The sequence below is a fragment of the Myodes glareolus genome, chromosome X (genome assembly GCF_982192425.1).
Source record: "Myodes glareolus chromosome X, mMyoGla1.1, whole genome shotgun sequence".
In the NCBI taxonomy this organism is placed as follows: Eukaryota; Metazoa; Chordata; class Mammalia; order Rodentia; family Cricetidae; genus Myodes; species Myodes glareolus.
In genome coordinates, this window is record NC_142053.1 from 121,791,548 (window position 1) to 121,812,912 (window position 21,365).

Below are 21,365 nucleotides of genomic sequence, written 5' to 3' on the forward strand. Positions count from 1 at the left end.
AATGAAAAAAAGATAGTTTGTTTTCTTTTTTTAAAAAAAATGTGTGTGTGTGTGTGTGTGTGTGTGTGTGTGTGTGTGTGTGTGTATGCAAACGTGTCATGTATGTGAAAATCGGGGGACAAATTTCAATAGTCAGCTTTCTCCTTCCACCAAATCAATCCCAGTGATCAAACTCAGGTGATCAGGCTTTCTAGCAAGCACCTTTACTCTCTGAGCCATCACACCAGCCCCAAGGTAGGATACAGAGAGCGAAATGGAAGGGGACTTATGGGATTCCCTATAGTGAAGCTCCACCTCTAGCCCCTCTTTGAGATTCTTGGCCATGCTGGTTTATCATCAATGAACTTGGAAATGTGAATTGTGTTACGTTAATATGTACTAGCAAAAGTAAATGAAGGGGTTGGAAAGATGGCTCAACAGTTAAGAGCATTTGCTCCTCTTCCAGGGAATCAGAGTTTGATTCCAGCACCCATGTCAGGCTACTCACAGCCATCTGTAACTCTAGTTCCAGGGGCTCTGCTACTTCCGGCTCCTCAGGCATCTGCATTCATTTTTCTCATCCCCCCCATACCACAACACACACATGCATATACATAATTAAAAATATTTTTGACTACTGAAGCACTGTTGAGAACTCTTTAAGAACTTTTCATTTTTAAGCACAGAGAGAATCAGAGAGTAGGTCTGAAGGAAAGTTTGGGAAATTGTTCTTGATGCTATCCTGTTCATATTCTAACATTAGAACCTCATTACTTCTACCCCAAGCTAAAATTTGGTAGACCTGAAGAAAATCAGTAAGCGAGAAAAAGGAAAAAAAAGTAGAATGAATTAATATATTCCACATCATAGGCTTTTAAATGTATTCTCCTACTACGTCATTTTCGCTGTTGTTGGTTAAGACAGGGTCTCACAAATAACTCTCAAAGGAAACAGTTGATGAATTAGTATATTCCATATCATGGGCTTTAAAATATATTCTTCTACTTTGTCCTTTGTGTGTGTGCTTTATTTGTTTGTTGAGACAGGATCTCCCAAATAACTCTTATAGGCCTGGCGCTATTTATACAGCCCAGGTTGGATTCAAATTCACCATCCTACTGCTTCGGTGTCCCAAGTGTTGTAATTATGGATGGTAGTGTTACCAACATACCCAGATACCCTTGTATTTTTCTCTCAACTTTCTTTAAAATTATTTCCAAGTGTGACTGACAGTTGACAGTTGATTACATTATAGATGAGATTTGATTCTAAAGTGAGACAGGACTGTAAATAATTGATCCTCGGTAATATGTTCTTGATTGGACCTTGTACACGTGATGTCTGGCCAGGCAGATAAAATGCTCTAAGAAAAGAGCAGTAGAACTGATTATGTGACCTCTGTGATAATTCCCCAGTTTACTTCCTTTAGGACAGACCTCATTGATTGGTTGACAGACATCAAAATAAGAATAATTGCATGTTTATTATTCCTGAAGAAGTTCAATGTCACAAAAGGGCAATGATTATGACAATGAGGAGAGAAAACAAGAAATAGTGATGGAATATTATGGCATGAAAGCACAAGGAGAGACAGTTTGTATAGAGGAAGAGAACCAGCAAGGAATATGCCAAGGCAGTGAAAGAGAAATAACAACCAAGTATAATAATATTAGTGTATGAAAATGTCACATGGAAACCCATTATGCTGCATGCTAATTTAAAAAAACTTTTTAAAAGAAAACAATGATCCTGTGTAAGGCCAGGGTAAAAACAGGTTGAGGAATAACTCCTAAACCAGTTGTACTATTCACAACTATTCTTTTTAACAGAAAAATAGATGACATCCTTATGTCATCAGGTAGCAATGAAGGGACAGATAATTAGAGGATGCCCACTTTATTCTAAACACTCTTGTGCTTTAAATCATTCAATATTCATAACCAGGGGAAAGAGGAAAGCATTATTATGAGCTTTATGATATATATGTACATACACACACACACACACATATATATATATATATATATGAGCTCACAATTATACTTTCCTCTTCATATATTATATATAATGAGATTAAATAATACTATATATAATTCATTAAATAATAATATATGAAATTCAGGAACATTGTCCAAAATCATAGTCACAGGCAGCACTTAGATTTGTACCTAAGTTAGTCTGACCTAAAAACTCCCTGCTTCTTCAGTCACTGCACACTCAGGTCCATTCTTCAAAACCTACTTTCTGAGTCCATGTTGGCATGCTCTCAGTAACTTGCTTGAGTGGGAACACTCATACATCCACTGGATGAAAAATGTGTATGTGCATTCTATCATAAATTAAGGGCTGTGGACCATGTCTATAGTGTCAGTACAGTGCTTTCCTTAGAAAGAATGATGGTTCTGTGATGCCTAAACTCACCAACTAGATCACCCATCAGTTAAAAGCCTGTGTCCTCCAGAATTCTCCTTCTGTAAAATGATGTAGACAGGGGCAGCTTCTGTGGTAGCATGCCTTTAATTCCAGCACTTTGGAGGCAGAGGTAGGCAGATTTCGGTTTGAGGCCAGCCCAGTCTACAAGAGCTACTTCCATGACAGTCAAAGATACACAGAGAAACCCTGTCTTAAAAAAAAACAAAAATTAAAAACAAAAATAAAAGAAATAGTTTTTAAAAGCCACATAGAGATGAAAATACAAAAAGAGTCTGGATACTATATATTATTATGTTGTCTTTGAATTGTTTGACTGCTGAGGAAGGAGAAAAAGCTGCTAAAAGACATTTGATTATAAATGCTGCAGGATTAATCCAACATATATTTTAAAAATGCCTTGACTTCAAAATTTAAGTCAAATATATGTTACTTTGGAGAAGAGGTTTTGCTTTTGTTTCCACAGGAAATGAGAGGCTATAGATTCATTCTGGGTTAAGATAAGATTTGATCAAGGAAGACCCCATGAAAAATCTCCAATGGAAACAGATGGCCCAGATGATCTAACATTTCAGAGCACCTCTGTTGCAGTTTTCTCTGAGTTCTACATCCAGAACAGCCTCAAGACTTCTGGTTGAGATGATCTAGGCTCACAGAATACTCCAGTCAGGACTTGACTATAAACCTAAATTTTCTTTAGGCCCCTATAAGATTATCAACACCCCCAATCAGCAGGAAATTGCCTAGAAAACTATGCTCACATTGCTAAAAAATTGATTATGGATGTTTGCCTTTGTTTAGAGTATTGGTTACAAGTTGTTATTGATAGTCAGGAAATAGGCTAAACAAAGAAGATTAGATTCAGAGTTCTTGTTTTGAAAAGAAAAAAAAAGGGACATTCTGTGGTATAATGCTCTTATAGCCTGTAAAGATTTGTCACTCATACTGGCTGAAGGTCCAGTAGCCGGGCAGGAAGGTATAAGTGGGCCAACCAGACTAGGAGAATTTTGGGAAGAGGAAAGGCTCAGTCTGCAGTAGTCACCCAGACATGAGGAAGCAAGATGATAACGCTGCACTGAGAAAAGGTACCAAGCCACAAGGATAAACATAGATAAGAATTGTAGATTAATCTAAGTTGTAAGAGCTAATTAATAATAAGCCTTATCCAACAGACAAACAGTTTATATTAATATAAACCTCTGTGTGCTTCTTCGGGACTGAATGGCTGCAGGATCGGGTGGGACAGAAACTTCTGTCTACAAGTTTCTGTAAGTCTCTTCAAGTAGCAGGGACCTACTGGTATTGTCTGTTTACTCAGTCTGGGCTATAGGCATTAATGATTCATAATGCAAAATTTTACTAAACAGTTTCATTTGAGGGGGCAGTAGGAAGTAAGTAAGGCAGAGGAAGAAGGCTTAGGAAGATGAAGGTGTGGAGACTGTCAACTACATTCCCTGTTGTAATTTTTTAAATGTGCGTATGTGGAACACAGTGGACTATAATATCAGTTCTGGGGAGGCTGAGGCAGGGGTCTCAAGTTAAAGGCCAGCCTGAGCTATATCTTTGTACCCCATCTCAAAAAACAAAACCTAGAAAAACTAAGACCCATACAGAGCTGAGATTTGGTTTTGTGATACACATGAGTTCATGCTTCAATCTCCCAGCACCACAAAGTAATCACAAGAAAATGAGACATATTCTAGAGAAACTTAATTTGTGAGATATGGACCAAACATGTTGGTTGTTTGGTTTTCATCTTAACTCTAGCTCAATATATTATTTGATACAATATCTCTTTTTATGCTTATCATATTGTACAAGGAGATATATGATGGCTGCAATTGCACAGGAGTATAGCAAAAGGTCAACTAAATAAAAGTCAGGAGACTAACTGTATTTATGACTTTGCTACTGTCTAACTGCGTGGCTACATGGTATGGAAAGTCCTTCTGTATATGTGTTACTTTTATTGGTTAATGAATAAATCTCTTTCAGCCAGTGGCTTAGCAGAATAGAGCAAGGCTAGAATTCCAAGCAGATAGAGGAGGAAAGAAGGCAAAGTCAGGGGGACTCCATGTAGCCATGCCAGAGACAAACATGCCAGAAACTTGCTGGTAAGTCACAGGCACATGGCAATACACTTTAATAGAAATGGGTTAATTTAAGATGTAAGAAGTAGCTAGAAAGATGCTTAAGCTATTGGCCAAACAGTATGCAAATAATATAATTTCTGAGTGATGGGCATCCAGGAACAAACAGGCAGCCTCCCCCCAACAACCACAGACTAGTAGTTTCCCATCTTTGGACTTCAGTTTTCCTTTGGGAATTGATGAGGAATTTAGATAAGATAATCAATCACGAACCCTTCATGTTTCTGTGATTATAGAAATCTCCACAACAGACATTGGAGGCACTGGAAGGACCAAAATAGACATGATGTTGATCTGATTTCCACAACCATCTCTTTATTGATTGCTAGTATTGAATGGGGGGAAACCCCTTATGCTTCTAAATAATATCCATGTAGATTACTCTTATTTAGACTGACAATTCACTTCCTAGTTTTTCTGAAGCTGCCTAATAGAAATGTATGCTCTCTTTCTTTATATAACATCAAATATTTTTCCTATAAAACAATCATTTTGAAATCTTAAATGATACCAAACAGAGATCCTGATAAAAGGACATTTAGGAAACTCAGAGTTGAGACAGCTTTACACAAACACAGAGGCATAGATGACCTCATGAGGGAAATGACCACAACAAAATTCACTAATGTCTTTATGTCTGTCAAAATCTACCAATGCATAAGATATCAAACATAGTTTGAAGGTTTCTCCTTAGGTTTATAATAAACATACTTAAGGCTTCTTATACAGTGCATTTATTTTTATATGTTTCTATTTAACAGCATATGCCATATGTTTACGTACATGCTGGTATTTTACTGCATAAATTATATTTATCATTTTAAATTGGTGACTTTTTTACTTAAATTAATATATATTTTATTTCCATTATAGGACATTTAATGTATTTCTAATGGCTCATTTTAAGCAACATATACATAAAATCTTTCTTTTTTTTCTTCCATGTTTGGGATAATATCCAGAACTTCACAAATATTAGGCAAGTGACTGTATCCTCAACATAAATTGGAAATTTAAAAAGTATATCATATTAGTGTTATAGAACTATGGGTTTGATTAAACAGTAGAAAAAACAGGGTATCAACATTAGACTTTTAAAACTAATTCACAACTGTAAGAAAACATTTGATTTAAAAAATACGATCAATATGAGTGAATAATTATGGAAAGGACAATACTAGAGACTACTGTATGAGTTAGAAAGACAATTTTCATCAATAGTTGCTCATAATTTTGCCTTTAGAAACCTGGAAGAGGGCCAACAAGATGAATTAGCAGTCAAAAGCACTTGCTACATAAGCTTGAGAACCTGAGTTCAATTCGCAGGACCCATATGGTAGAACGAGACAACTGACACCCAAATGAAACTGTCTCTAAGCTCCACATATGTGCCATGGCATGCACGCACACATGTGTGTGCAGGAGAGTGAGAGAAAGAAGAGACAACAACAATAGATAGATAGATAGATAGATAGATAGATAGATAGATAGATAGATAGATAGATAGATAGATAGATAAAACATTCTTTTAAAAACACAGTAAGAAACATCCTTTAATTTTATTTTTTGCTTTTGTGGTAGTAGAATTGACCCCAGGGGCATGCACACACTAGGCACATGCTCTACCACTAAACTATACCTGCATTCTGCTTTATATTTCCTTTGGAGACAGGATATCCCTAAATTATCCAGACAGGCCATGAACATGTGATTCTCTTGTCTCATTCTTCTGAGTGGCTAGTTTAAAGATGTGTGCCACCACAGTCAGAAACCTGCTCTGTTGAATTTCAAACATCCTGATAATTTGTGTCATTTTACACCTTCTGTAATATTAATTTGAATTACTGAAATAAATAAAATATCAGTTACAAAAAAAATGGTCTGAGGTGGTTAACATTGGCCAACTTGAGGAGTTTCCCATGCCAATAAATCATTGCAAGAATACCAACAATATTAAAGTTCAAGCTGGTATCCTCTGTCCATCATGTATCAGTTCTGTAAAATGTTTGCCAATGTGAATTACCTAGATGAACTCTAGACACAGAATTTAAAGGAACAATCACCAATTTCATCACAGAGTTAAAGAAGTTAAAGAACATATAAAGAAACAGATCAACAAAACCAAGGATAAAGGGCTTAGGGAAAGCTATCCAAGAAAACACAAACATAAGGCTGGTGGAAAAGATGAATGTAATCCAAGACTTGGGAACAGAATTTAATTAAAAGATAAAAGTATTGAAGAGGACTCAAGCTGGAATGAAATTAGAATTGAAAAACCCAATAACTTATCTGGAAAACTCAAAGGAAAGTCTCACAAGTAGGAAAAAAAATCAAGCAGGAAACAGAATATTGGGATTCAAAGATAAAGTAGAAAATTTTAGACCAAATAAGTAAGGATTATAAAAAATTAAAAAAACATAAGGAAAGGAACACACAGGAGATGTGGGACAACATGAGAAGACCAAACCCCCTAATTATAGGCATAGATGAGAGAGAAGAATCCCAAGTCTACAGCACAGACCAGATCACCAACAAGATCATTATCTTAGTCACTATTCTATTGCTGTGAAGAAACACCATGACCAAGGCATGCATACAGATAACATATAGACAGAACATGTCACTCTGTGTGTGCACTGAATAGCGCTTAATATAAAAAGAGGCCATGAATTTGAAAACGAACAATGAAGGGTATATAGGAGGGTATGGAGGGAAGAAAGGAAAGGGATAAATATAAAAATACAATAAATTAATAAAACCATATTTGTAAGATGACAAGAAAAAGTGTCACTCATGACAAGAACTATGAAGTCTATTTGCTGGCTATGTGTGTAGTTCAGTAGTAAAACACTTCGATAGCAGGCAAGAAGACAGGATTTGATCTTTCTACTACAAATGAATGAATGATTGACTGACTGACTGAATGAATGAATGAAATATGCTGCACATACATATTTCTTCTTTGGATGCAGAATCTATTTATAACAAATTTTTGAAGGATACCTTTAATGTGTTCCAATTTTGCTGTTTTTAAGGTCATGGGCCCCCTTTAATCTTCTTGCCTGCTTCTAACTCTATCATCCTTCCATGAGAAATGACTCACTCCCAAGTACTCTACTTCCAGAATGAGTTCTCAGGCAATAACCTTCGTTCTAGCCAGAAAACTCTGCCAAATATCATGTACACCAGGCCAAAAACTTAAGGTTGCTCCTTGTTTCTTAGACAAAATTGAGGTTGCTTGGGTGGAGTTTACTCTCTTGCATTTGCCTCTTTGAAGTATCCTCTATTTTCTTGAATTCTCTTTTAACACTTAATTGCCAGTTTGCAAACGGTACAAAGACTAGTAAGCTGGATCCTGAACTTTGAAATCTGTTACATGTACCCAGAGGCCATAGGGAAAAGTGGGGGTGTCTTTCACTTTGAGTACTAACAAGCAATTATTTTCTATGATCTTCTTATTGGGTAACTTCCATACCCAGATTCAAAGTGCTGATATTTTAGGAGGCCTGAGGTGGTTGATTGCACTTTTCAGATCTCCTCCATATTTATGAGGAGCTAGAGCCTTGATCTCTTGAGTTGATGGATGAGCAATAATCTCCCCTTAGGACATCACATCAGGAGGCATGATGGGACTGGAGATAAGTCACACTGGCTGGGTTACAATGTCCTGCAGTATAGTTCTAATTGTAGCTGTTGTTTTCATCCAGGCGGCTTAATCCTTTCCACCACAACTAGAATCTCAAGAGCTTCAGTTATTGAACTGAAATTCTCCAGAAAATAGAAATTATACTAAAGAAATACTAGAGGCAGGCTACTTTATAAAGAAAAAAAAAAGGACTTCTATAGCTCACAGTTTTAGAGGCTGGAAATTCAAACAACCTGACAGTGACAAGGACTCCATAGGCTGTTTTACATTATGGCATAAAGGCATGTGTATCTGTGTCTATGTGGTATCTCTCCCCCTCTTTATAAGATTACCAAGGTTCACTGGAAGTGCCTGCATCAACCTTTACCTCATAGTTACATTGCTTGTTGCTTGTAAGTTGTGTGTTTGGAGAGTGGCAAAAGTTGGTGTCATGTGTCTTCCCTTCTCAGTCTCTACCTTGTTTTCAGTGTCTTGCAGTGTACCTGAAACTCACCGATGGGACTAAACTAACTGGCAGTAAGTCTGGGAGATTATTCTGCTTTCCTAGCTTTCCTAGCACTGAAATTACAAGTTCGTGTCACCTGTACGGTTTTTTTTCTTGTATAGGTGTTGAGAATCAAACTCAGGTATTCATGTTTGCAAGGCAAACACTTTAGTGACTAAACCATCTCCTAAGCCTTTGACCTTGACTAGGGCTTCATGCTTGCAAGAGAAGCACTCTACCAGTGAGCTACATCCCTTGGCCTGTTTTTACATCTTAATAGCATTAACAGATGATAGGTATAAATCATATTCAAAGCACACTGATAGGCCTAATTAAGCTTCTGTTATAAGTTAACTAAATATTAGCCCTTTCAAAACATGACCCAGTAGATGCAATTGTAGACTCCATGACTCTGCCTTCCGGTGCTTATGCCTTTGTGTTCTCCCCTCCCCTTCATGTGGCTGGCACCTGTGACTTGCTTTTAACTAGTACAATGTTATGGGTGATAAGACACCATTCTCACAATTATAGCACATTATGTAAGACTCTAATGTGTCAGATAAAAGCAAACAAGAGACAGTAATACATCAAACTGCACAACTTCAAGTAACAGAAAACAATCAAGAATGAAAAGTAAACCTGTGCAGCAGAAGAAGATGTTTGCACACCAATACCTGTAGATAGCCATTATCAAAAAAGAAACAATCGAAAAATAACAAGTGGTAGTTAAGAATGTGGAAAGATGGAAACCTCTGCACCCCATTGATGGGACTATACATTGTGCAGCCACTATGGAAAACTGGTAAATTTTCCTAAGTACTAAAAGTCAAATGAGTGCAATGGAACAATCTCACTTCTTGATTAAAAAATAAAATAAGTCAATAATTTTAAGCCAGGTTTGGTGGTTTATACCTCATGAGGCTAAGGCAGGAGGATTGTCAAGAGTTTGAGATCAGATGGGATAACACAGGACTATAGAGGAAGGAATATAACTCAGTTTTAAAGGAAGGTAATCCTGTTCTGTGCTAAAACAGGGATGAACCTTGAGGGCATTATGCTAAGCAAAATGAGCCAGTTGCAAAAGAAATAACTATGTAAATAAAGAGACAAATTCTGTGTGATTCTACTTACATAATCTGTTAAAAGAGTTCAAACTCTTGGAAACAGAAAGTGGAACATGGCTAGCTGGACCTGAGTGGAAAGGAAAAAAAGAAGCCATTATTCCTAGGTACAGATTTTTAGTTTTACAAGATGAGAAAGTTCTGAAGTGCTTCATCTGTTGTTATACTATGCACTTAAAATAGCTTCTAAAAAGCTGGGCATCATGGGGGTTCAACTTTAATCCCAGCACCTGGTGGGGGGGCTGAGGCAGGAAGTCACAGGTAGACCTTATCTCAAAACAAACCTAAACTAAAAATGTTTAAGATAATAAACTTTATGTAAGAGTTTTTACTCAAACAGATTTTTTTTAAACTCTCTAGCTACTCAAGAGACTTTGCTGGTTTTTAGGTGGTCATGTAGGGGAAGACCGTATGACAGGGAAACACAGGCACTTTCTAGAAACTCAAAGCAGCTTATAAGAGCTGAGGGCAGTCACCAGCTGATAGGCAACAAGAAGCCAAGGCCTTCAGTCAAGAAATGAATATGAAAGGGCATGGCGAGATGGCATAACAGTTCATAGTATGTGTTGTTCTTTCAGAAAACCTGAGTTCTGCTCCCAGCACCCACATCAGGCAGATCACGACCACCTCTTATAACTCTAGTGATTCTCAGCCTTCCTAATGTTCCAATGTAACATGAAGGCCTGTACCACTCTCCCCCTCTTTTTTTTAAACAAAGGAAAATATCCATAGTCCATATTAGGAATAGGAGCGTAGTATTCCAGGCTATTTCTGGCTGGTTGGGGGCACTGATAATCTTATGGGGACCTAAAGAAAATTTAAAGTTATAATCAAGTCCTGACTGGAGTATCCTGTGAGTTTTGATCATCTCAGGCAGCAGTCTTGAATCTGTTCTGGAAATAGAACTTAGACATCCGGGCCATCTGTTCTTGCCGGAATTTTTTCAGGTGGTTTTCCTTGATCAAACCTGATTTTTCTTAGCTCAGAATGAAGCCACAGCCTCTCATTTCCTGTGGAAACAAAAGCAAAATCTCTTCTCCAAAGTAACATACCTTTTGACTTCAATTTTGAAGCCAAGGTATTTTCCAAATACCTATCTTGGATTAATTCAGCAGCATTTATAAGCAAATACCTTTTAGCAGCTGTTGCTCCTTCCTCAGCATTCAAACAATTCAAAGAGAGCATAATAGCATACAGTATCAAGCATGTAATGGTTAATTGTCACTTTAAGAGATAAGTCACGCTCACTCCCAGCGACCCCGGCCCTCCTCTAGTCATCTTGATACTCACTGTTCCCTCTTGGCATGCACGTGCTCGCTCCCTCTCTCCCATCCCCTTCTCTGTCTCTCTCTTTCTCTTCTCTTTTCCCCCCTCCTCTGAGTAATAAATATTCAATTCTATTCTGTACCATGTGTCTGTCCATGTGCCTTCCACCTGCCGCCTGCTCACACCTCCAGGCTCACTGGGACCAGCCCGCCTACCATGTGTTTCCATGCCTGGGACCAGCAGCCGTCTCTGCCTGGGACTAGCTGCTCTGTGGGCTCCCTGCCTACTGCTGCTGGGAATCGTGCAGCATTTTTAACAAAGATTCTCTGTGTATTTTCTATCTTTATGTGGCTTTATTTTAACCTCTATTTTTTTTATTTTTACTTTTACTGTTTGAGACAGGTTCTCTGTTTATCTTTGGCTGTCCTGGAATTCCCTCTGTAGACCAGACTGTCCTTGAACTCACAGAGATCTCTGACTCTCAAGTGCTGAAAACTGAAAAGCATGCATTCAGCTTTTCATCAACACCATTTAAGTGTTTTGTGTCAGGACCTCTTCAAAGAGTTGCAGTTAAAGCTGAGTCAGAAAGCCTTTCTTAGATGAGAGTGCTTGCTTGCTTCTAGCAAACAGAGCAGACCCGAGAAATTGCTGCTACCAAGAAACATGTGAAATGCTGTCATTTTGTTCTAGAATTACTTCCCAAGATGTCTCAGGCTTTATGTGGATGTAGCCATCCACGTGGGCGCCATTCTGTAACATGAGGGCCTGCTCATTGGGGTTTATGTCCTGCCCAGTTCCCAACAGCTGGCAAGCCCCAAAGAAATCACACAGAGATCTCCATAAGATTATAAACTGATTGGCTCATTAGCTCAGGCTCTTGTAGCTTATATTATTCTTATCTATGTTATTCTTATCTATGTTAGCCACATGGCTCAGTACCTTTCTCAGTGGGGCAGCTCACATCTTGCTTCTTCGGTGGCCTGGACAGAACTGTGGAGGGAGCTTCCTGCTTCCCAGACTATTCCTGTTCTCATTTGCCCCACCTCTACTTCCTGTCTGGTTGACCCACCTATACTTCCTGCCTGGCCAATCACCGTTTATTTAAAACATGATTGACAGAATACAGACAATTCTCCTGCACCACTCTCCAACCCTTAAATACAGTTCCTCATGTTGTGGTGACCCCCCTATCCATAGAATTATTTTGTTGTTGCTTCATAACTGTGATTTTGCTACTCTTATGACTTGTAGTGTAATTATCTGATAAACATTCAAAGGTGTCGTGACCCACAGGTCGAGAACCACTTCTCTAAGGTATCTGATGCCTTCTGGCATTCTCAGGCACCTGTGCTCACATTCAGACACACACACACACACACACACACACACACACACACATACACAAAGGTATACACCTAATTAAAAAACAAAATCAATCTGTTTAATTAAAAAAATGAACACTGTCAAGGTCAGTAATCTGAGCGAACTTGGACTTGGAGTGTTCCATATAGGAAAGCTGTTTGGCTGACTCGAGGAACAAATGAATCAGTGCAGCCATGCCTGGACTCTTGAACTACACATTCTGCAGTAATAAACAAAAGGAGCTATTTTAAGCAGCTGAGTGTGTGGTGATTTTCTATGAGGTAACAGCTAACAAATAGAAAAGGGATATAAGACATACATAAAACAGAATACATAAGACAGCCTGCTTTCAAATAATTGCCTTCTGGGGGCATGGTCTACATGAAATAGCATAAAAATCTTTGAGGCATGGAATTTTTGAAAACTTGAAATGAGACAAGGAACAATAAACACTACTTTGGCCATTTTTATCTTTCCACTATCCCCATCTTTCCACTCAGTGACAGGAATTCCCTTTCTCTTAAAGATTCAAATCTGTTATAGTAAACAACAAACACTTCTCTAAAAGTAAACTGTGTACCTTTAGAACGGGTTGTAATACTTGGCAACCTTGTATAATCCCCAAGTTTACCTCACATAAGATTCAACAAGATTAATGAAATGTTGATTCATTAAGCAAATAAAAGTTTGCTAAATGCTAGATTCAATTACTATTCTAAAACTCTGCCAACCTAAATAGCAAAGTTTTGCTTCACCTGGAAGCTATTCTTGATTCTAAGTCATAGAAATCTAATGTACTGCTAGCAGTAAATCCATAACAAAACTCCTGTAAGTGTTCTGGCATTCTAAACAAAAGTAAAAGAGGGAAGGGCCTGGTTTTCCATGTCAGGAACGACATCACTGGTTAACTCAGAATGGGTGCTATTTTTAAAGCTCTTTGAAAAAAAAAAGCATTGCATAAACTCTCACGGTGACTCACTAATCATTGAGTCACGGGAAAGTGGGAGGGGTAACAGAAAATGCCTTTCATTTCTACATACAGGATATTACTAGTTAATAAAGACAAAGTCACTTACTAAATGTTAGGAGTGGTCATGTGGTAATAGTTCAACACCTCAGACAGACCGGATGTTGGAGACTATTGGATGCTTTTTCTCATTTAAAATAAAATCCTCTGTTCATGAATCCGAGACAAAGCCATAGAAATGGGGCCCTCAGCAGGGTCTGTCCAGAAAGATCCATAGCAAAAGGAAAGTCACTCCTCAGAGACTTGGATACTCCTTCCAGTGGACGTGATCAAGGACTATGCAAAGCCAACTGTCCCCAAATATTTTTTATCTCTGGACATCTAAAACTTAGTGACTCTAAGGAGCTTGGTTCTGAAAAGCCTAGGAAACATAACACAGAGGCACAAATTCCTGTAGTCATTGGAGTATTGATAACATCACACGTTCTGTTACGTTAGAATTATTTCAAAATAAAAAGTTAAAGAACACAAAAGAAGCACACGGACTGGAGCAAGTATGTGTTACAACAGCAAAGGAAACCAGATGGTCAGATATCAGGGTGCTGAAAGAAAACTTGCAAACCTCAAAATTTCTGAGTAGTGAAAAATCCTTCAATAATATAAGAACATACATAATATACAAAACCAAGAGAATTTTTACAAAAACAAACCTTTAATAAAGGAAATTATGAAGTAAATCCCTCAGTCAGAAGGAAGTTCACAGGAAAGAGCAGAGGTTTAAGAAGGAATAAGGAGAGGGAAGTAAAAACGAAAATATGTTAAATCTAGCCATGGCAGCAATGGTTCTCAACCTTCCTAACACTGCGTTCTCCCCACCAACACTTTGGTTTTTTGATACAGGATTTCTCTGTAGCTTTGGGGCCTGTTCTGAAACTAGCTCTTGTAGACCAGGATGGCCTTGAACTCACAGAGGTCCGCAGGCCTCTACCTCCGGAGTGCTGGGATTAAAGGCATGCACCACCACTGCCTAGCAACCCTGCAATCTTTTAATATAGTTCTTCGGCTCTGGTTACCTCCAGCCATAAAATTATTTCATTGTTACTTCATAACTGTAATTTTGCTACTGTTATGAATCGTAAGGTTTTCTGATGTTCTTGGGTGACCCCGTGAAAGGGTTGTTCCCTCCACCCCCCAAAATCGCGACCCACAGGTTGAGAACTTCAGAACTAAAAGGAAAGGCATTGAGGAACCTAGTAACTTTCATAAGAATTGACCTTAGAAAATCTGAGAAAACACAAGAAGATCAAGGGTATGTTGGTGCATGCCTTTAATCCTAGCACTGGGGAGTCAGAGGCAGACAGATCTCTGTCATCTGTGAATTCTAGGAAAACCCGAGTTCCAGGATAGCTATGGCCTTGTCTCAAAAAACGAAACAGAGCAGAACAAAAAGATGCAAACACACACACACACACACACACACACACACACACACACACGCACGCACACATTCCTTTAGTCATGAACACGATGACATCACCACACAGCAATGAACTGCCTGTGGAAAATTACAGCAAATGGAGAAAAGGAAAAAATACCTCAGGACCACACTTTGAGAATAGCTGCTCTAATCTTTCTGCCATCCCCTAAAGTCAGGCTTTCTGAGTTTGCTTTTCTCAGCAATGTCGGGGTCACAGAGGCAACCCTCGTTTTCTATTTACAAAGGTTACTAGAGCACACACGGGCACCCAGGCTTCCCGGAAGGGTCGCGAGGCGCCGCTAGAGCCTGCGAGGCTAGAGAGCAGCCCAGCGCCTCGCCCTGCCCCGCCCTCCCGGTTTGCGCCACCAGCTACGCAGTCACCAGAGAGCCCGGAAAAGGGCGGTGCCCGGAAAAAAGGGTGGTACTCCTGCGGCCCCGCATCTTTACTGGTTGGGATCTCACCGTCTCACAGTCCCGGGGCGGAGCTTCTGCGGACTTAAAAGGCCAAGGTCTCGCCCCAGCTTAGCTACGCAGCTTCCTAAACAAAGTCTGCAGGTCTTTTTGTCTCATAGTGAGGTTCGCCAGGTCATGGTGCCAGCCTGACTGAGAAGAGGACGCTCCCGGGAGACGAATGAGGAACCACCTCCTCCTGCTGTTCAAGTACAGGGGCCTGGTGCGCAAAGGGAAGAAAAGCAAAAGACGAAAATGGCCAAATTCAAGATCCGTCCAGCCACTGCCTCGGACTGCAGTGACATCCTGCGACTGATCAAGGTAGGGAAAAGGCCGGGCTCTCCCTAGGGCGGAGGGTGGGGAAGGCTCCTTTTCCCCTGGTAGCCCACACCTTCGGTTCTGAGATGTTGCCGGGTCAGTAATTCCCTTTACTCAACCAGCCAACCCCAGCCCCGGTCAGGTCCAGTCACCGCGCGACCCCGCCTGCCCCAGTTCCCCTTCTGTGAGCTGGCCGAGCCGGACAGGACTTTCATTGTCCTTTCTTTTTATCCGTGTCATTCCCAGGAACTGGCTAAATATGAATACATGGAAGATCAAGTAATGTTAACTGAGAAAGGTAACGAAGTCGTGGCGCGGGGTAGTGGGGGGTGGGGAGGGAGGAAATAAGCTATCTGTTACCTGACACCTACAAAACTCAACACTGTCTCCTCCTCCCCCGTCTTACAGATCTCCTAGAGGATGGTTTCGGAGAGCACCCCTTCTACCACTGCCTGGTTGCGGAAGTGCCTAAAGAGCACTGGACCCCTGAAGGTAACCCCTTCTCCCTGTCCAGAAGTCAGAGAGGACCTGTGTTGTATCAAAGCCGTAGAGTCTACTGTGCAGGACCTGTGACTACACGGGTAGAAGTAACTGAGAAGCTGGCCAGAAATTACAGCCAGCCAGTGTGCAAATGACTGAGGAAAAAGAAAATGTACGCGCTGTAACTTTATAGTAGGGCGGGTTAAGAGAGCTGTTTAAGCGAGTATCAGAGTGCTGTGGAGACCCGGAGAAGTTAGGTATAATGTCATTTGTTGTAATTCAGTTTCATAAAAATAGTTTTTGTTTGACCCTAACCTAACCTTTTTTTTGTAATTGTGTTAAATCACATTTTTTTCTTTAATTTGTCCCAATCCTCAGGTTACAGTCTCTAGCTTCGCCATGTACATGGCCCTTCTGTGTACATGGATGGGCGGGGAGGTAACTAAAAGATCCTTTACACAATAAAGTAGATGATCATGATAAATGAGGTAAGGTCCTATTATCACACACTTGAAACATGATAGATCAGAAACTTAATTCGCTTCCTGTCTGTTTGCAAAGAAATGGAATCTGGCTAGAAAGTTGAATTTGCAACCGTTGCTTCCATTTGAAATTGAATTGACACTCCTTATGAGGGAGTCAATTTTTGATTGTTTTTTTAAAAAAAATTTTAATGTATTTCTTTTTTTTGCTGACCCTTGTTGACTGGCCAGAAGAGGGCTAAAAGGGGAAGTTGCTTGGGTGGATGCTTTCTTCACTTTTCTTCTGACGTCTGTTCCCTAGGCTAGAAGGTAATCAGAACATCCCCACGATGAGCAAGCTTTTAGAAGTACGTGCAGGTGTTACGTAACACCTGTATCTTGTTACTGTTACTTCTCCTGCCTCAGAAATGGGGGAATGTAAATTGAAAACTTTCGCGTGGGAAGGCATGTTCTGAAAGTCAACATTGTCCTTTTGGCCTGGTGTTCTGACCTTAAGGAAGCAAGAGTTGGTAAACTACACATGTTCCCTCTTCTAAACCGCTGTGTAAACCCAGCTTTGGCCAAGCCCACATACCAGTATGTCATTAGGGTGTGAATAATGTGTGTGTTTAGTTTAAGGCTGTGGCAATTTTGCTCTGGTACACGTAATGAAAGTGTTTTCACTTCTGGAGTGTGAGCCCAGCAGACTGTGGACTAGCCAGCCCACAGGTGTATTCTAGCTTCAACTAGCTCTAATGTGTGCTTTTTGCAAATATATATATATGTCTGAGACCAGAGAGATCGTCCATCATTGGTCTGCACTGTGCTAGCGTAGACATGAGGAGGCAGTCCGGTTCACAGCTACTTGTTTCCATGATGCATGCATGTATATTTTCTTAAAATCTTACGATAGGCTTCTGATTCTGCCAGTACAGCTTGAATGGTTTGATTTTCTTCTCTGTATCTCATGGGCGACTCTTATTACAGGACACAGCATTGTTGGTTTCGCCATGTACTATTTTACCTATGATCCATGGATTGGCAAGTTACTGTATCTTGAAGACTTCTTTGTGATGAGTGATTACAGAGGTATGCTTGAATTTGGGATTGGAGGCAGTTTAAAGAGAAATCAGAGCTCTATGACCTTAAAATGACTAATTTGAATTGTCTTGCTTTCTTTTAGGCTTTGGAATAGGATCAGAAATTTTGAAGAATCTAAGCCAGGTATTTTCACCAGCATTTATTTCACTATATACCCCAGGCTGGCCTGATATTCATTATGTAGCCCTGGCTGGCCTCACCTCCCTAGTGCTAGGATTCTAGATGTGGCCCAACATACCCAACTGTCCTAACTTTAGGCTTCTGAATTTGTAAGAGTTATTGGGTTACTGTAATAAATGAATCAAAATTGGTTCTTGGCACGCGGGTGAAATGTCACTGGGCTTACATTTTCGCTCTCATTCCAGGTTGCCATGAAGTGTCGCTGCAGCAGTATGCACTTCTTGGTAGCAGAGTGGAATGAACCATCTATCAACTTCTACAAACGAAGAGGTGCTTCTGACCTGTCCAGTGAAGAGGGATGGAGGCTCTTCAAGATCGACAAAGAGTACTTGCTGAAAATGGCAGCAGAGGAGTGAGGAGTGCTGGTGCAGACGACGACAACCTCCATTATACTTTAGAATAAATTCTCAACTTACCCTACTTTCTATCTTGTTCGTAGTGAAATAATAGCATGAGCACCCATTCCAAAGCTTTATTACCAGTGGCGTTGTTGCATGTTTGAAAGGCAGTCCGTTTAAAATGGCAGTCATGTATGTGGTTGGGAGGCAGAGTTCTTGAACATCTTTTGATGAACAACAAGTTGGTGTGATCTTAATTTTTATGAAAAACAAAACTTCATTCTTGTGAGTCATTTAAATGTGTACAATGTACACACTGGTACTTAGAGTTTCTGTTTTGATTCTTTTTTAATAAACTACTCTTTGATTTAATTATTCAGCATAAGCATTTTTAATTTAGTTATTTAGCATAATCTCATCTTACTCATTTTTCTTGTAACCAAAATAGTATGTAAAATCAAAATATCCCTTCAACGGTTCTCAGGAACTGGTGAACATCGATGGTAGAGGTCGCCTTATGTTTGCAATGTCCTGGGTTTCATTCCTAGTGCCACAAAAGAAAGAAGGGGGAGAAAATGGGTTGGGAAGGGAAGAAAGAAAACACGTGATACATGTGATGAATAAGTCCATTGTCGTACAATGTTGAAAGTGGGTTTATGGAACACTGAAATTAGGGGGAAAAAAGCATCTTATCCCCAGTGACCTCGAAATTGGGGAAAAAAGCATCTTGTCCCCAGTGACATCATCCCACACAAAATGCTTTTTGAAGTAAAACTTAAGTGGGTCATTCTGTTAATCAAGCAGGAGCAAAAAGCCGCTTTTTAACGAGAAGACTGCGACTTTAAAATGTGGGAAACAATGTCTCAAGCAAATCAGATGAATTGGCATCGTCTGCAGAGAGTGACCTTGAGATACTGTGTTGACGTAATGTCCTTACAGTAAAGACAGTAGGAGTCTTCCAAACCACTAGGGAGAAGTAAGCAAATACTTTTCTCAGGAACTGAAAAGGGGCCTTTAAAGAGCAAAAGGGAAAGACAGTTTTCTTAGATCTGGGAACTCTAATTACTCACTATATTGACCTGCATCCCAAACCCACTAATTTGCACCATCATAAAAATGCTCTGTTAAGAGTCACTGAAAACTAGTGCCCAAGATTAGTGTTTTCCAAAAGCAGTTACAGGATACTTGCCAAGCGGTAGGGAATGCTGAACTCTCCCATGGAAACAAATGTGGCTCTATATTTCTTTGGGTCTGCTTCTGTTACACAGTTCTGAATTAGAAGGTAGCCATATAGAAAAATATTTTGTGCATTTCATTAATGCTTTGGGGTTCATTGGTGACTCAGCATGTCATGAAAACAGGCAGACAGAGTCCGTTCTCAGCCAGGGTCCTGTTCAGATGGCAAGTAACAGAATTGCTGGCAAAAATCAAAGACTAACCGAACACAAAGAGCCTTGTGAAGAAGAAAGATATTTTGAAGGTTGTGTTTTGGAAACTGGGCCTCTTAGAGGAAAACAACTACATGCTGCTGACTGTGGTTAAATAGATGAATAAATTAACCCAGGGAGTTACAATCTAATCTTTTGTCTTCACACCTTAAGGGAGCTGAGCTGGAAAGACAAAGCACTTGTGAAATTTTGGTTCACACTTTAGAAGAGTCCCTTAGAAGTAAAAAATCTAGAAACTCAGACCGCCATCAGTCCACTTAATATTCAACTCAATTATAGTGATACTTCTATCCAAACAGCTACAGAGCCAGGCATAGTACTGCACACCCAGGACGGCCGAGGCAATGGCTCAAGTTTGAGGCCATCTGGCCTACACAAGGAACTTTGTCTCAAAAGCAAGCAAACAAACCAAGCCACAACAATAACAAAAAACACCTGGGCACAGAAACACATGTCTATATAATCTCAATTGCTTGACATACTGAGGTAGGGGCATCACTTTTTTCCCATGAGTTTGAGGCCATCCTCCGGAGCATAGTAAGCCCTCAAAAAAGAACTTTATGCAGGGCAGTGGTGGCACAGAATTTAGTACTCAGGAGGTAGCAGTAAGCAGATCTCTGAGTTTGAGGCCAGTCTGGTCTACACAGAGTGAGTTCCATGACAGTCAGAATGAAAAACTTTGTATTAAAACTCCCCCTGCCAAAAAAGGAAAGAACAAGGAAAAGAGAAAGAAAGAAAGAGAGAGAGAGAGAGAGAGAGAGAGAGAGAGAGAGAGAGAGGAGAGAGAAAAGAAAAAGGTATATGTAAGACTTTTAGTCAATATGTGGATTAGAAAAAGAGGTTACGAAGAAAATTATCTACAAAGAAACAATAAGCAATTATAAGCCTAAAAAGAAAAGAAAAAAAATGAGTCTGTGTAAACAATACTTCTAAAAGACAAAGTTTTATACTGGGCCTAGTGCTCATGATTATAATCCCAGCACGGGAGAGATTGAGACAGGGGTTCAAGGCCAGCATGTTCTATAATGTGAGACCTTTTATTAAAAAAAATAAGATAACCTTAAGATGGAAGTTTTGGTGCATACTTGTAATCCTAGCACTTGGGAGGCAGAGGCTGAAGAACCAGGAGTTGAAGGCCATCCTTGGCTACATAGTGAATTTGAGGCCAGCGTGTATTATATGAGACCTTGTCTCAAAAAAAAAAAAAAAAAAAAAAAAAAGAAAGAAAGAAAAGAAAAGAAAAAGGAACTACAGGAGAGACAGCTCAGGGGTTAAGAGCCCTGACTGCACTTATAGAGAACCAGGTTTTTTGTTTTTTTTTTTTTAGGATAGATAAGTATGATTTAATAAAAAACAGTCTCAATTGCTTCTTTTAGTAATTATTGTTTCCACATTTTCTTTTTTTTTTTTGAGTTTCCACTAATTTTTTTTTCTTGTTTATTCAAGTATCCGAAAACACTCTTTCCACTTCCTCCCCTCCTCCCAATACCTTCCCGCTCCCCCCACTCCCCCCACTCCCTCTCCTCCTCCCTCACCATTCCCAAGAGGAGTCAGGGTTTACTGTCCTGTGGGGAATCCAAGTTCCTCCCCCCTCCCTCCGGGTCCAGGAAGGTGAGCATCCAAACAGGTCAGGATCCCAAAAAGCTAGTCCATGCAGACGAAACAAGACCCAGTGCCATTGTCAATGGCTTCTCAGACTTCATTTGG

The 21,365-nt window shown here is 39.7% G+C and overlaps 1 protein-coding gene across 1 annotated transcript; it reads left to right on the forward strand.

The window, feature by feature from the left end:
* The first annotated feature begins 15,395 nt into the window (after nucleotides 1-15,395).
* Sat1 (spermidine/spermine N1-acetyltransferase 1) lies at nucleotides 15,396-18,582 on the forward strand. Its single transcript, XM_048440737.3, has 6 exons — nucleotides 15,396-15,653; nucleotides 15,897-15,948; nucleotides 16,059-16,142; nucleotides 17,579-17,680; nucleotides 17,775-17,815; nucleotides 18,058-18,582. Exons 1-6 carry the CDS (start codon nucleotides 15,588-15,590, stop codon nucleotides 18,226-18,228), a joined length of 516 nt encoding a protein of 171 aa, XP_048296694.1. The 5' UTR covers nucleotides 15,396-15,587; the 3' UTR covers nucleotides 18,229-18,582.
* Nucleotides 18,583-21,365: the final 2,783 nt, after the last annotated feature.